Raw genomic sequence first — 16,362 nt, 5'->3', positions numbered from 1 at the left:
TGTTTAAAAACAAGTGATCTTAATCTACAAGAACTGGTTAGAATTAGCCTGTTTGAAGTTGGTTAGAAATCACAGACTGATTAGTGGGGTGCCATTCATTCAGACCGAGTTTCAGAACAAAAACTGGATTTAAGATGATAATACCTTATTTTGATTGCTATGATTCAAAAAAATTATTTTAATATAAATGCTCCTGGTATCCCGCTGAGTAAGCCCCTTTCTCTCCTTGCTCCCCCCCCCTAAAAATTACCATATTTCATACTGAAAATTAAATCTTTTCAGGATATAGTGTGCTCTATGAGAGAAACATTCATAAAATATAATAACTTGTAAACTGTGATCATTAAGTTGCTAGTTTATTGATTTAAAGGGTGTATTCATCCCAGGAAAGACAATATGCACCTAGAAATGTCATTACTATGACATTTTAAATATGTATTATTCCTTCACCTGCAGCTTTAATTTCCTTTAGGAAGCTAGTATATTCTGTTTCTCCAGTTGAGAGAAGAAGGAAATCATGACTGGCACTTTTGGCACCATAGAAAAGAGAAAGGACAAATGGATTGATAATTTTTGTTTGTCAAACATTATTGGATATGGACCTATATTTTCTTGACTTTAATGAGTCAAAAGGCTTCCATTTATAAGAGTCTGGCCTAACATGAGTTCTGTATTACTTAGAGCTCCAATCAAGGCAGAGGACCCAGTTATGCTAGGTGCTGAATAAAGAAAAACTAAACTCTCTGCCCCAGACAGATACAACAAACAAAAAAAGTGCGAGGTGCAAGGTAACAGTAGACCAATTATGCATAACTAAGAAAGCCAATGGGACAAACGTGAACAGAATGTTGCACTGAAACATGATGTTCTATTTTAGTGTCAGCAGTATGTTGCATAGATCCTTTTGTTATTTAAAAACAAACATGTTGACATCCTGAAAGTGAGGTTTGCAGGACTGCTTCATCACCCTGCAAATGTGAGACGGTCCCAGAAATACTAGGATGGGTGGAAACTATTGCAGGTGTAGTTTAAAACACTATGAAACTCTTGGAGAGCACAGTAACAAATGATACTCAGTGTTTCTAGTGGGTTCCTGCAGGGATTAGTTCTTGGCCCTACGCTCTTTAACATTTTTATCAATGACTTGGAAGGGGACATAAAATCATCCCTGATAAAGACTGCAGATGACCCAAAAATTGGGGGAAATGGTAAATAATGAATAGGACACATCACTGATACAGAGAAAGATTTGGATCTCTTGGTAAGCTGGGCACAAGCAAACAATACGTGTTTCAATATGGCTAAATGTAAATGCATCTGTCTAGGAACAAAGAGCGTAGGCCATACAGGATGAGGGACTCTATCCTGAGAAGCAGTGACTGTGAAAAATATTTGGGTGTTGTAGCGGATAATTAACTGAACATGAGCTCTCGGTGAGACACTGGCCAAAAGGACTAATCAGGTCTTTGGATGCATGAACAGGGGACTCTTGAAGAGGAGGAAAGAGGTTATTATACCTCTGCACTTGGCATTGGTGAGACTTCTGCTGGAATACTGTGTCCAGTTCTGGTGTCCACAATACAAGAAGGATGTTGACAAATTGGAGAGGGCTCAAAGAAGAGCCATGAAAAATCACTAAAGGATTGCAAATATGCCTTACAGTGACTGAGCTTCTTAAATCTATTTAGCTTAACAGAGAGAAGGTTAAGGGGGTCTCTTGATTACAGTCTATAAATAGCCATACATGCGGAATATATATTTAATAATGGGCTTTTCGGTTTAGCAGAGAAAACATAACCCAATACAATGGCTGGAAGTTGAAGCAAGTCAAAGTCAGATTGGAAATAAGGCACACATTTTTAACAGTAAAGGTAATTAACCACTGGAACAGTTTCCTAAGTGCCGTGGTGAATTCTCCATCACTGGCATTTTTAATATCGAGACTGGTTGTTTTTCTAAAAGACAATGTCCAGGAATAATTTTCGGGAAGTTCTATGGCCTGTGTTTTATTGAGGAGGTCAGACTAGATGATCACAATGGTCCCTTCTAGTGTTGGAATCTATTAATCTTGCTTGCCTACAGAATTTTACAAGATTCTTGTGAAATTTCCAGTATTGTAAGATCATCATCATCTGGGACTATTTAAAGTTGGAAAAGAAATCATTAAGAATGATAGTTCTTTAAGTGTTTAAACATTCCTTCTTAAAATTTGGCTGTAGAGGTGTTATGTGAGGAGATAGAAAAGTGTGAAGCAAAATTTCATGATCCAATTAAAGTCTGCAAGTCAACAAGCATCTTGGCACTGCAGAAAAACAGAATAGCTAGAACCCAAATAAGGAAGAGTTGTTTTTACAAAGATAAATAAATAAATAAATAAATCAGACAGACGTGGGATTAAAAAGTAGCTTTTCATAGATTCATAGAGTTTAAGGCCCGAAGGGACTATTAGATCATCCTGTACATCACAGCCCATGACATTTCTCCGAGTTACCCCTGTATTGAGCCCAATAACTTATGTTTGGAGCAAACATACTTTCCAGAAAGGCATCCAGTCTTGAAAAACTTCAAGAAATGGAGAATCTAACCAATTCCCGTAGGTGTTTCTTCGAATGGTTAATCACCCCCACTGTTAAAAGAGGTGCCTAATTTCTCATTTGAATTTGTCTGACTTCAGCTCTCTGACATTGGTTCCTTTTGATACCAGTTATTTTTTAAATGGTTTTCATTCAAAATCATGGAGACAAACCAAAATACTGTTCTGAGGTGGAGAAAGTGAGAAGCCTTCTTGTAGACAAGGAGAATATTTCACTGCAACAGAAAAGTAGTTGATATGGGAGCAGAAACAAAACTCTCCTTCCAGAGCTTCACACAGAGTAAGAATATCCCTATGGTGTGGGAAAAAGGGTAAGTGAACACATCATATATACTGTCATTGATTGCCCATGTGGCTAGAATAAGGTACAATGAGGAAGCTTTACAACAAGGCACCAGGAGGAGAAAAAGGTGATTGTCTGTGAATCTGAAATGTCAAGAAATCAATGAACCTGCTGCATCATTCGTTTAGTACCTTAAAAAGTTTTTACTTTATTTAATGCAAAAAAGCTGAAAGAGGACAACATGCAAATTAAAATAGCGTATCATCTCTTTGCAGCTACACACTGCTCCGTTACATGGCAACTCTGCGAAAATTAGGTCACCTTTCTTACAAACAGCACAATTATGTAGGCGTACCATGCATTTCATTTATGTAATTTAATACTCTTCCTGGTAAAGTACGTTGAAAGACTACTATATATACACACACATTCCTAATTTTGTCACACTGTAATATAAACAATTTTTCTGTACATTAATTCCAAACTTCTTGTGTAAATCTCCATCAAAATCATGCTTTCTCAAGTAATGCTGCATAGCAGCATGTGGCATTTTAATGATGGGCAAAGGAGGCCATCATTCCAACCCCTATCAGAGAAGGCAACACTTGCAACAAACTCAAAATCAACTACTGTTAATTATGTTACATGCAATGATAGAAGAATCTGTCATGATATAATAGGAATATCTGGGATAGTACATTTTCAGCACACTGACCCTTAGTAATCTGGATTGCTAAATAGTGTTTTAGCACCTACATTATTCCACATCTACACAAATGACCCGTCAAACTACCCTGGCACAAGATGCTTTATCTACACAGATAATCTGTGCATCACCACAAAGCCCAAGGAGTTTGGCATATTAGACAGTATTCTGGTGAATACACTAAACACCCTAGACAAGTACTATGCAGCCAACCAACTGTATGTAAACCCAGCAAAGATGCAAGGCAGTGCATTCCATCTCACAAACCAAGTAGCCAAATGTGAACTCAAGGGCAGCTGGCTTGAGACAAAACTTACTCATTCCATAAATCCTATATACCTTCGTGTTACTCTCGACCGCACATTCTCCTTTAGAGATCATATTGAGAAAACTAAAGCCAAGGTTAGCAGATGAAACAACATTCTCAGCAAGCCAGCTCCCAATAGTCAAGCACCTACCACCCAGTGCAGATCAGCTCTGGACTACATGGTATTGCCTTAAATGATTCCGCACTGGAGTTGGCCAATCTAGAGATGCGATGATCAAGAGATGCTGACACTGCGGCAGAGAGCCTCAAAATACGAAGCATCTCCTGCGATGCCAGCTGTTAAGCACACATGCTGTTCCAGTGACCTGGGGGACTGCAGTGAGATCACATGTGCACAGGCGTGATGGGAAGCAGTATTGAGACACAATAAGAGATCTAAATTACTCACATGAAACTGTCAAATTCTCAGTGCTTTTCCTACAACATTTCTTTATTTAAATAATTTAGTTTCCAGCATCACCAAAAATTTTAAGCACTGCCTGATCAGACTTTTAGGAGAACACGTGTTCTATAAACCAAGTGAAATAGTTCCACATTAAGCAACATTTGCAGAGGGGAGAATATTTTTGTTTAAACAAATGTGGTTTAAACATCTGATCTACAGTAATGACATAGTTCTGCAACAATGACAAGTTAGGTATATTGAGTAATGATTAAATATATTTTCATGCTTCTGTTTTCCACAGAGTGTGACTATTTTAATAAATTCTAATAAATTTATCTTTCAATTTCTGCCAGAGAATGGGAGTTTACCAATTATGTAAATGTTAATTAAAAGAAATATGGATCTCTTTGTAACTTAACTAGCTACAGAGCTGCACTAAGTGTACTGTAAAATTCCAGAAAAATTTCGTCCATCCCCTCTGGAATATTCATGACTAAGACATTTGTTTCATTTGAATGAATAGTATTTGCTGCCTCTTCCTTACTAATCATTAGGTGAGCTGACACCTTGACTTGTTCCCTTGGTCACAAACCTTTCTTTTCAAGAAAATCAACATCATTTTGGCCCCTTTGCTATTCATTACATTAAATCTGAGCTGTGTAGTAGCCAGTGGAGCTGCAACAGATTGAGATGTTTTACATTCAATACAGTGCTGCTATACCTATATCAGGGGTCGGCAACGTTTGGCACGCGGCTCGCCAGGGTAAGCATCCTGGCAGGCCGGGCCAGTTTATTTACCTGCTGACGCAGCAGGTTTGGTCGATCTCTGCCCCCACTGGCTGCGGTTCGCCGTCCCGGGCCGATGGAGGTGGCGGGAAGCGGCACAGGCGAAGGATGTGCTGGCCGCGGCTTCCCGCCGCCCCCATTGGCCCAGGACGGCGAACTGCGGCCAGTGGGGACCGCGATCGGCCGAACCTGCCATGTCAGCAAGTAAATAAACTGGCCCGGCCCCCTGGCGAGCCGCGTGCCAAACATTGCCGACCCCTGACCTATATTATTTCTTTCTGAAGAAACCTCAATCATTTTTTTCTTGATTCTACTAAAGTTTGTGATTATCCAAGCCATACACAACTTTCTGAATACGACAACAAAAAACAGGTTGTTGGGAAATTTTTTAAGTGCTCTTCTGAAATACTTAGCATTTTTCATCTTTCTAATAATAAAACTTTCTGGAAAACATAAGCTGAAATGAAGCCCAAGTTTTTCAGTCTGAGGAAATTAAGAACTTTGAATTTCACAAAAATTCTCCCAAAGAGAAAATGTTTCATAAATCATTCAATTCTTAATATTTTGAACAAGCTTTCAACTCAGTTTGTAGTCTACTTAAAAGGTTACTCTTTTATAACATTAGAACAAATTGAAACGGTAAAACTGATGGAGACCCCATGTGCCATTTAAATCTAAAAAACACTGAATAAGCAAATATTTCACTCTCATACAGAGCTTTTCATCGGTAGATCTCAAAGTGCTTTACAAAGAAAAGTAATAAATTGACAAATATTTATGTATTGACTAATATTTATGTAACATCCTTCAACACGTATGAATACAAAACAATTATTGATGTGTGTTGTGAGGTCTAAAATTAATATCAATTTTTTTCCATTTTACACGTTGATTTTCAGTTGCTAACAATCCCCCCCTCCCATCCCATTTTTGGGTTGAAATCAGTCACATCTGTTCTCAGTTTCATTCACTGTTTGGGCTTTTATTCTGTTGTTATTTTTTTAAGATTAAGCGAAAATGTTTCAGTTGTCTGAAAACCAAGAAGGTGAATACAATTCACACAACCCCCTACCATTATAAAAAAAATAGTTAGTGACCTTTTTCAGACAGCACTGGTATTTCCACAGTGGGGAATATTAGAATCTATAAAGACCTTGCTTCAAGAAATATCTTATTATACTTATTCCATAATGCAAATCCATCAGAAGTATTTCTATTTCCAACACATTGGCAAGAATTTATTTGAAATAATTTTCTCTTGCATACTTCAAACATGAAGGTTTAGGGGTTTTTTGAGAAAAGTGTTCCTTCTGCTCACTTATTTTGTTTTTCCATCAAATATATTTCCCCATTACATTTGATCTAAAAACTAGTCACAGAACACACCAAAGCTCATAGCCATCCATCACAAGGGCTTTTACAAATCATGATTACACAATCAAAATCTTCAATACACTGATACATAAAAGCACAGTGACTGTATTCCAAAATAAACACATTGTTCAGAAGCCCTGTGTACAGATGATCAATTTGTTCCTAACATTTTCCAGATTCCAATACACAATTAAATTGTAGCTTCGGTATTCTGCCAAATGCTCAGCTATCAGGTTCTCACTAATTCTTACATTTAAACATTTTCAAGATGGCAACATCCAGAACATGGTCATTTCCTTAGGAAATTAAAAGTTACAGAGGCTTGAAATTAAGTGATTTGGAATCAATCAAATATAGTGGAGTGTAAACAAATAAATAATAGTACATATTTTCCCACATTGTCATTATACTCTCTTTGTTTATTCTCCCCAAGGATTATTTTTTAAAATCAAGGCATGAGAATAATATTGCTGCCTAACAATATTAATATCTATGGGAATGACACCCAGCAAGTAGAGCAAAACACAGCAATTTAGTTTGGCACTTAACATGAGCAAGCTAAACTTTTAATAAGACAACTTCCTAAGTGCCTGTCTAAAGCCAAAATTAAAATGTTTAATGCCCATAATGCTTGGATTTTGAATTTCTCTGTAACAACACTATGAATCCTAATTCAGGACACTAAAGGATTTCTAGCTTTGTAGGGTCTATTCTCAAAGTTGATGAGAATCTTCAGCTGTCATTAAAATCAAGGGAGAACACCACTTTGCACGACAGGGTTATAACACTGTGTGTAAATTTCACTCCCCATCTTTTCCAGATACTTTTGTGATTAACTTCTTTAGTCTCCACATCTACGAAGAGATCGTTACAGTGAAAAACAGGCCTGTTTGCCTCTCTCAGGCATTAAACATCCCGACATTTAAATTGGTAGATTTGCACTGAGACTTTTCAGTACCATCTTGAAAAAAGCAAACGTGACTGTATTTTTAATATTTTAATTTTGTTGAATAAAACATTACTTTTAAAGAAGTTGATAACCTAAGGCTTGGTCTACACTACCCCCCTAATTCGAACTAAGGTACGCAACTTCAGCTACGTGAATAACGTAGCTGAAGTTCGAAGTACCTTAGTTCGAATTAGTTCGAACTTACCTTGGTCCACACGCGGCAGGCAGGCTCCCCCGTCGACTCCGCGGTACTCCTCTCGGCGAGCTGGAGTACCGCAGTCGACGGCGAGCACTTCCGGGTTAGACTTATCACGTCCAGACTAGACGCGATAAGTCGAACCCAGAAGTTCGATTTCCAGCCGTCGAACTACCGGGTAAGTGTAGCCAAGGCCTAAGTGTCTGATCTAACACCAAAGTTCATTCAGAAGTTAATCCTGGAACAGAAAGCCAAATTTTTCCAAAACTCACAACAGATTCTGGGCAACCCCTGGAAACATAAGTGCCTGACCACATGCCAAGGTTGCTTAAATACTAACCCAATAAAATGAGAAGTCAGGATTTCCTAATGCCTCTCTCAGTAAGAGTATTGTTTAATACTAAACATTTCTTATACTATCAATGCTTTCACTATATTTTATCTACCTTGCTTACAGTTCAAAGCAATTGTTTAGTACAACACTATGGATTAATGCATTATTCTTTTGTTTAAATTCTTTACAAAACTAACTGACCCATTAAAGTTCAACTACTTCATGATGTAAAGGATTCTGATTAAAACAGGAGTCAGAATATATGTATCTCTGATAGCCCCAATTTATGCAAGGACTTATGTATCTGTGTGTATATGCTCCAATACCCTATCTCACTAAACTAACACTTCCAAAAATGTTAATTCAGCTTAATAGGAAGAACAGATCCTCCAACAGTTATTCCTAACAGCTACAAGAAAAATAAACTCTTCTCCAAGAGTCTAGAATGGTTGAAGGTGGATGTGTTTGTTACAACAGGTAAAATAGCCCAAATCCATTAGTGTTTTCACATGCTATTTCTAAATTCTTATACAATCCATACTTCACATCAATTATTTGGGTTCACAGTAGAGTGCTACTCTAATATAAATTAGAGGTGGTTGGGAAATTTTAAAAAAGGGAAGATTTCTGCGTGCACACACATACTCCATTTTTTCATCAGCTCTAATTAGAACAGGAGACATGTTGATCAGTTAGTTGTTCACCTTGCAGTGAAATGTTTGCAACAATGCAAAGAAATTGCCAATGATAAATAAATAAGCTGCAATTACTTTCACATGAACCTAGCCTTATCTGCAATATTCTATTCCACAGTTCTCTGTACTATACCAAAATACTACATTCTAGATGAATGTAGAAACTAAATACCTATACTAAGATTCAACTTCAACAGTTTAAAACAATCAGGTAAATAAAAGACATTTTTTAGGAGGAGGAGGAGAGAGTTGTACCCTGGACTTGGACCACAAGGGGTCTTATTTTACACTTTCTAGATCAGCTCCTAAGCCCTTCTAACCTCATTATTTTTAAAATCTGAACCTCAAACATCTAACTTATTAGTTGCCAAAAACAAAGAAGAGGGGTGTGTGTGTGTGTGTATATATCAATGACAAAACATACTATAATGCACTGAGAAAAAAAATCTGCTATGTCAGCTAAGAGGTATTTTGCTAAAGAAAGCTACCAAATGAGTTGAAGAGACGCACATATTTCTTAAATAACAGAAAATCAAGGAGCCAATATTAAGTTTTAGTGCCAATTTACTAAATAAAGATGGGAAAAAGCTTTTTCAGCCCTCAGAAGGTCATCGAAGACTTAATGGGAACCCATGGCAGCTCTACATCTTGAGTAATGAGGCACAGTGACTACTGAAAAGAAAGGACTCCAGCAGGACAATACCCCAAAGTGTAATTTACCACACCTACCTGTAGTTCTTTAACAACTCGTTTGATGAGGTGAGTCCCCAGTTCTACACCCTGAAGTCCCTGCTGAGTCAAACTGATTGAATAGAAAATGGCTGTAGTAATTTTGTTCATATCTTCTGTTTCTAGAGGGGGAACCTCTTTCACTATGGCCTGTGAAAGAACAATTAAAAACTTAGTAAGAGTTACCATCACCACAAGACTTATTTCACTTTACTACACCTCTATCCCGATACAATGCTGTCCTCGGGAGCCAAAAAAAAAAATCTGACAGCGTTATAGGTGAAACTGCGTTACATCGAACTTGCTTTGATCCACCAGAGTGCGCAGCCATGCCCCCCGGGAGCGCTGCTTTACCGCGTTATATCGGGTCGCGTTATATCGGGATAGAGGTGTACCTTTTAATTTATTAATAATAATGACAGTTTTTCCATTCTCTTACTGTATTCAATCTATTGAGACAAAGTCAAGCTCTAGCACAGTATAAAAGATATTCTAATCATCACATCCCACACTCCGAATCCCCCCCCGGCCGTTCCTCTGCCTAGGAGCAGCAGGGACATGTCGCCGCTTCCAGGGAGCCACGCGGAGCCTGCGAAAACCGGACTTTCAATGAAGACCAGAAATGCCAGTTTATAGAGCTTGCCGGTTGGTAAAGTGCCAGATAACACAGCTTTCACTGTACTTTGGGGGGGGGGGGGAGGAAGGGACCGACCACCCATTACTGGCAGGTATCATTAACACAACAACCAAAATAGACTTTTTCTTCAATGAACAAAGATTCCTGCCACTTATACTAAAACTATATTACATTTCACATACGTCACCTAAATCATTAACTCACTGGAGTTATTCTTGAAAAAATAAGAAGTATCATTAGTAGCACCAAGAATTTTAACTTGGATTTTCAAAATGAGAGTTTAACACAGACTTTTGATCCATTCTGAACCAACTTTTTTAAACAAGCCTATTTTGCGATTTAAATATTGAAGTAGGTATGGAATATGCTGATTGTACCTGGATGCTGCTGGAGATTTCATTGGTTAGTGCTACATGCAAGGCTATCAATGGTTCCCCAGGGATTGCACAGTGGGCAAAAAAGTAGCACCTTCTATATGACCCAACTCGACGCTTCATATCAATCCAGTTTCTGACAGGATGCACTGCTTCAGAGCTGAATAGGAGGTTAAAAAAATTAAGATTTTCATCTAAAAGACAGAATTCACCCAACCCACTGTATCAACCCAATGCTGCTCCCATTAATGTCAATGGCAAAATTCTTATTGACATCAGTAGGGCAGGATCAGCCTAGAAATGAGAAAATGAAATTCACCCTTAAGCTGAAACATAACAGATTTTGTAAAATCTCCCTCACATACACACACGCTGTGTCTGTCTATAGCCTTCTCTGGAACATAAAGTTCCAATTTGCAGTTTGTATTTTACATAGGAGACCAGATTAAATCACTATGCCACTGATTCACTGAATGACCTTGGGTATATCACATCAGTTTTCCCAACAGTACAATAGAGATAATATTTGATCACCCTTGTAAAGAACTTTGAAAGCTTTAGATGAAAAGCACTACATTAAGCGCAAAATGGTTCCTCCTAATATTACTGTCTATGCTAATGGAATGCTATTTTCAAATACATTTAAAAATCCAACCTCCTCATCCCATCCTATTGCTAATACTTTTGTTGCATGTGCACACAATGGTGTCATTTTTTAAAAAAGGGAATCTAGATATCGGTGAAAGGGTTTTATAAATTAATATTTCAAAAGGATTCATGTAATACAGTGAAACAGGAACATGAAGTCTCTCCTCAACCAGTTTTAGTACTCTATTCAAATCCATTAATTTATGAGTATCCACAGATTAATCACATATAGTCTTAATTAATCTAAATAACTTTTATTAAAAAGTTTCTGTAGAACACAAATTCCCTTAGTCATCTTTTAAAATTCTTATTTAACAAACACTTTAGTCTTAACATTCTTATGCTCCAGGCTCTAGTTTTAAAGACTTGGATTTCTATTAGTTATTTTTGATTTGCAGACCTAGATTGTATCATCATTTTACTTTCTTTGTGTTACAAAGAACAGATGAAGTTGCCTACCCTCACAACTCTTTCTTAGAGATGTTGTTTTCTTGAAAGCTTTTCTTAGAGTTCAAGTATGGCAAAAAAAAAAAATCAACACAATAGAACTTTGATTCACACATTTCCAACTGAATCAATTTTGAATACAGGACAGGAAGATAGAAATAAATATTGTCGATTTTATACAAGTGCCTTGACACTTGACCTCAATTTACAAGAAAAGCTGTGTTATCCAGCACTTTACAAACTGGAAAGCTCTATAAACCGGCATTTCAGGAGTGGGTGCGATGTACGGGGTCTGGGAGGGAGTTTGGATGTGGGAGGGGGCTCAGGGCAGGTGGTTGGGATGTGGGAGGGATTTTGGGGTGCCGGATCTGGGCGGCACTTACCTCGAAAGCTCCCTGCAAGCAGCAATGTGTCCGGAGAGCGCGGCCAGTCGGCTCCGTGCGCTGCTCCACTTCGCCCCGAGCACTGGTTCCGCAGCTCCCATTGGCCAGGGACCGTGCCAATGGGAGCTGCGGGGTCGGTGTCTGCAGGAGGAGGCAGCGCACAGAGCTTCCTGGCTGCGCCTCTCTGGACAGGTTGCGGGGTGCCGCCTGAGGTAAGCGCTGCCCAGATCTGGCAGCCCACACCACAACCCCCTGTCCCGAGCCTCCTCCCACACCCAAACTCCCTCCCAGGGCCTGCGCCCAGCACCACCCCCCCGGCCTCCCAATCCCGAGCCTCCTCCTGCATCCAAACTCCTCCCTGAATTAACCGGAATTTTTTACTTGCCCGTTCCCTGAACATGCTGGATAACAAAGCTTTAAATGTATATTTTACACTGGATTCTGCATACTTTAAATTACCACTATACATGACTGCAGAAGACATGGTCTTGGTACACTACACTGACTCCTTACTGTGTAGAGTTCACCAGCAGCAGAATAGACTTGTATGTCTTTTATGGCCATCACAAGAGATATTCTTCTTGGCTCTAAGCATACTCTCCCAGAGCCTACAGCTCTAATTTATGCTGAAAAAGACCGTAAGTATGAATCATCTCACGCCCCAAGGATATTATTTATGATCTACATAATTCTGTTAAAATCAATGTATGTGCTAAATAATATGTGTAAGGTTGCAATTCTTTAATCATACTTTGCAGTATAGCATAAGAATGCAATTTCTTGAGGTGGGATCTGCACAAGGGCCTGCAGAAAGGCCAACCCATTGTTCAAACTACATCAACAAACATTGGAAATTCTTGGCTAGGGTTACCATATTTCAGCAAGCAAAGAAGAGGACAGGAGGAACCCCGCCCTAGCCCCGCCCCTGTCCTGCCCTAGCCCCACCCCTGCCCCACCCACTTCCCGCCCCCCTCAGAAGCCCCAACCCTTCCCCCCCGCTCCTTGTCCCCTGACTGCCCTCTCCTGGGACCCCTGCTCCTAACTGCCCTCCAGAACCCCACCCCCTACCTAAGCCTCCCTGTTACTTATCCCCTAACTGCCCCTTCCTAAGACCCCTCTCCCTAACTGCCCCCCAGGACCCTACCCGTACCCTGACTGCCCAAAACCTTATCCACACACCTCCCAGAAAGCCCCCTCCAAACTCCCCCCCCCCCCCCCCGTCTCTTGACTGCCCCCTCCAGAACCTCCTTGCCCCTTCTCCGACCCCCTGGCTCCCTTGTCGTTGGCCTTCGGTTCGCCTAAGGTCTCTCTGTGAGCTTGCTCAGGAACTGTCTGAGCCGTTCTCCCGGCATGCTGGGCAGCAGTGGGGGAGGAGCTCCAGACTGCCGGAGGTGAATGCAGGGAGGGAGGGAATGAGTGAGCTCTGCTGCAGGAGGAGGAGGGACTCTCTCTCGCTGTCGGAGCCCCATATAAGTGGCACCATCCGGCTGCCCTTTTAGCCGCGCGTGCTCTGCATGGGGGGGGAGGGAGTGGGGGAAGTCCGGACATTAACAAATTCCCCCAGGACGCCATTTTTAGTTCAAAAATCCGGACATGTTCCGGGGAATCCAGACGAATAGTAACCCTATTCTTGGCACTTACTCACTAATCTTTTGAAGAACTTCACAAGGTGACTGCCAGGTGACTCGCTCCAGGTTTAGGAATCCCGTAGAAAACCATTCTGAAAGCATGCTCTTTAGCATGCCATTCATTTCCTTGAAACAGGAAGAGAAAAACTGACTCATTACTTTGAATAAACTGGGTGCAAGATAGATGGCCTTGTCTCAGTTTATCTATTTCACTAACTATTTTTTGTTTACTTTTTATCATTATCACACTGAAAGTTTTAAGCAAGTTACTGGGTCCATTTGAGAAAGCTAATTGTAAATCATCTGAAGCTCGAATAAATAGAAATCCTTTTAATCCAGGACTAAAATGAGGAAAATGTTTACAAGACAGTATGCAGACATTCTCTACGGTGCGCTGCAGATTAGAACCCAAAACAGTTAAGTTGAAACCAGAACAGCATCGGAGTGGTCTCTAACACTGACAAGAACTGAATCTCAAATCACACATTTGCTCAGATGCATCAATTTGGATGCCAAAAACAAATCGAGAAGAAGGTTTTCAGATTGAATGTCTCATAATATTCTGTCTCAATCTCTGCTGAATACTAAGCAGTTCACATATCAGGAAGGTTATTAGCATTAGATCAGTATTATGGTCAACATTCATAGATATCACTTGTCAGCCAGGTTTAAAAAGAGTAAGATACTCTAAGCAAGCAAGCAAACCACTGAAGAATTTTTAAGTCACTTGCATATTACTCTTTGTTCACTACTGTTTTTGCAAGTGTTTTAACCCCTCTTCACTGCTGGCTGCACAAAGAATAAAATGGGTAAGAATATTCTATTCCAATGCTACCTATAGCACTGACAAAGCAGGAAAGACCTTTTCTGTATTGTTACCTCCAGGACCAAGATTACATAGGTCAGGTGAAAAAAAGCTTAGCTGAGTCTGCTTGTAAACCTTGGCAACCCAATTCTCTACACTGGCAGTTAGCATAACTCACACATGGATGCTTCTGCTTTAGACAGATGCCCCTCGAAGAAATGGTAGCGAATAGAGTTCACAGATATCCCAACTAGTTTATCAGTCCCTGAAATGTTGTAGTATATCAGCACACTGGCCTCTAGGGAAACAGAGTAAAACTCTCTCTGATGTTGCAACACTTGAGTTTGTTCCAATGTATTGCTATACTCTACCTGACCTTCAGAGTATTCTGTATTGCAGTCAGTAACCAGGTTACCAGAGGGAACCCCCCCCCCCCCACACACACACATACTTCATTCATTCTTTGCTGCTGCTCTATTGTGCCTAAAGGAACACTTAAAAAAATGAATATAAAATAAACCACCACACCGTTTTCTAGATCACTAGCAAACAGATATTTAATCATCAGAAATCACTTAAATACAAGAGGTGCTCACCAGTTTCATGTCACGACACACATTAAACAGCACAAATAACTTTGCATGCCAAGTTACAAGATCTTTAGTTGTAATGTACTACGTATTAGTGTCCCTCTGTATTCCCCGTTAGAAGCTGAACATGATAAAAATAAGCTATCAAAAGAGAAGATTCTGCAGCATAAAGAATAAATCCCATTAAAAATTATATATATAATGGGTAGGTTTGATTTATTCAAACAACAAATGTACTCATACCCTGGCTGTGTAAGGTCTGCAAAGACGTCCAATGAACATTCGGGATTCAAGTGACCTGTATCTCAAGGAGGATAAATTTAAGACAGCTATCTCTTGGACCACATACGAGCACATTGTTGAGGAGCAGATGTAATTATGTACATTGACTATTCCATGCAAAGTTTCATTGCCACAATTATGGAGGCAAACTCATTCCTGATATAGCTCCAGTCACTTCAAGGGACTTACACTCTGGATGAATTTGCCCCACAGTCTCCTTCAAAAAGATCCCAAAACTACTTCAAACACAAAAAATAATTTTAGAAATAGCAGTTAATAAAGCTGGCATGTGTAGGATATTTGCATCTCATTTTTTATATATTTTGATTTTATATTTATAATCACCCAGTGTATGTTACCAATGCCTAATTAGTTATTAAATATGCATATTTTGGTTGTGTCAAGAGATTTTAATCAGGACTTCAATGTACAAAACATTTTATAAACATAGTAATTGGCACGGTCCCTGGCCCAAATTACTTGCATTTTAAAATGGGAATCAACTTATGAAGGGTGTGGGTTGAGGAGACAAATCTCATTTTATATAAATATTAGTTTTTTTATGGTGTAAATTATGTAATATTAGCTTTCCCTAACTACCCATCAGTCACCTGCAAGATGGCCTCTGAGTCTAGCAATAAATTGTTGGCAAGTTTCATGTGAGCACCACGGCAAAACAGATCTTGAAAAATTATATAAGAGAGAGGCTAGCAGTTTTATAGATCAGGCCAGGTAGGAGATTACAAACTGAACATAAAGCACACCTCTTGAACTCCTGTCTCTTAGCTTTAGGATCTCGCATCACAGATCTGAGAACAAGTGCCAGCATGTCTGCATCTAATGGCCCCCAAGTTTTCTACTACTATCTACCAACTATAAACTAACAATTAACTTATCTAAAGGCAGGCACTTGGAAACTGTTTCCAGAGAGCTACGTCGGACACTCAGCCAGTGTTCCTGGTCTGCGCAATACCACACAGTTTAATGAAACCGAGGCACTTGGGGCTCTCTTTTTATATCCTTGCCTGCAGAACATTTGGGGCCCTGAAGGAGGGTGCATGCGTGCTCCAACAGGTGGAGATTTTAGAGGTTTCCATTAATCCTGCTACATCAGCAGCACATCTCCCATTATTGGGAACGTACAGAGGCCTACTTGAAGAATTTCAAAATTATACATGTAGTTACCTGCAATTCAACTGTTCAACTGCCC

At 39.6% G+C, this 16,362-nt stretch overlaps 1 protein-coding gene across 2 annotated transcripts in view; it reads right to left on the bottom strand.

The window, feature by feature from the left end:
• The window catches only part of MLYCD (malonyl-CoA decarboxylase), a 60,145-nt gene that overhangs the window by 26,451 nt on the left and 17,332 nt on the right, over window positions 1-16,362 (bottom strand). Inside the window, exons 2-4 of one of the 2 annotated variants that reach the window (XM_034788230.1) lie at window positions 13,489-13,601; window positions 10,373-10,529; window positions 9,359-9,508 (exon numbers count right to left, since the gene is read on the bottom strand). In XM_034788230.1, the coding sequence (XP_034644121.1) occupies window positions 9,359-9,508; window positions 10,373-10,529; window positions 13,489-13,601 (420 nt within the window). The remainder of the gene's footprint in view (window positions 1-9,358; window positions 9,509-10,372; window positions 10,530-13,488; window positions 13,602-16,362) is intronic. The other variant, XM_034788231.1, reaches the window with a different exon arrangement.

Source organism: Trachemys scripta, chromosome 13, assembly GCF_013100865.1.
Source record: "Trachemys scripta elegans isolate TJP31775 chromosome 13, CAS_Tse_1.0, whole genome shotgun sequence".
In the NCBI taxonomy this organism is placed as follows: domain Eukaryota; kingdom Metazoa; phylum Chordata; order Testudines; family Emydidae; genus Trachemys; species Trachemys scripta.
This window is presented reverse-complemented; position numbering and strand designations above follow the sequence as displayed.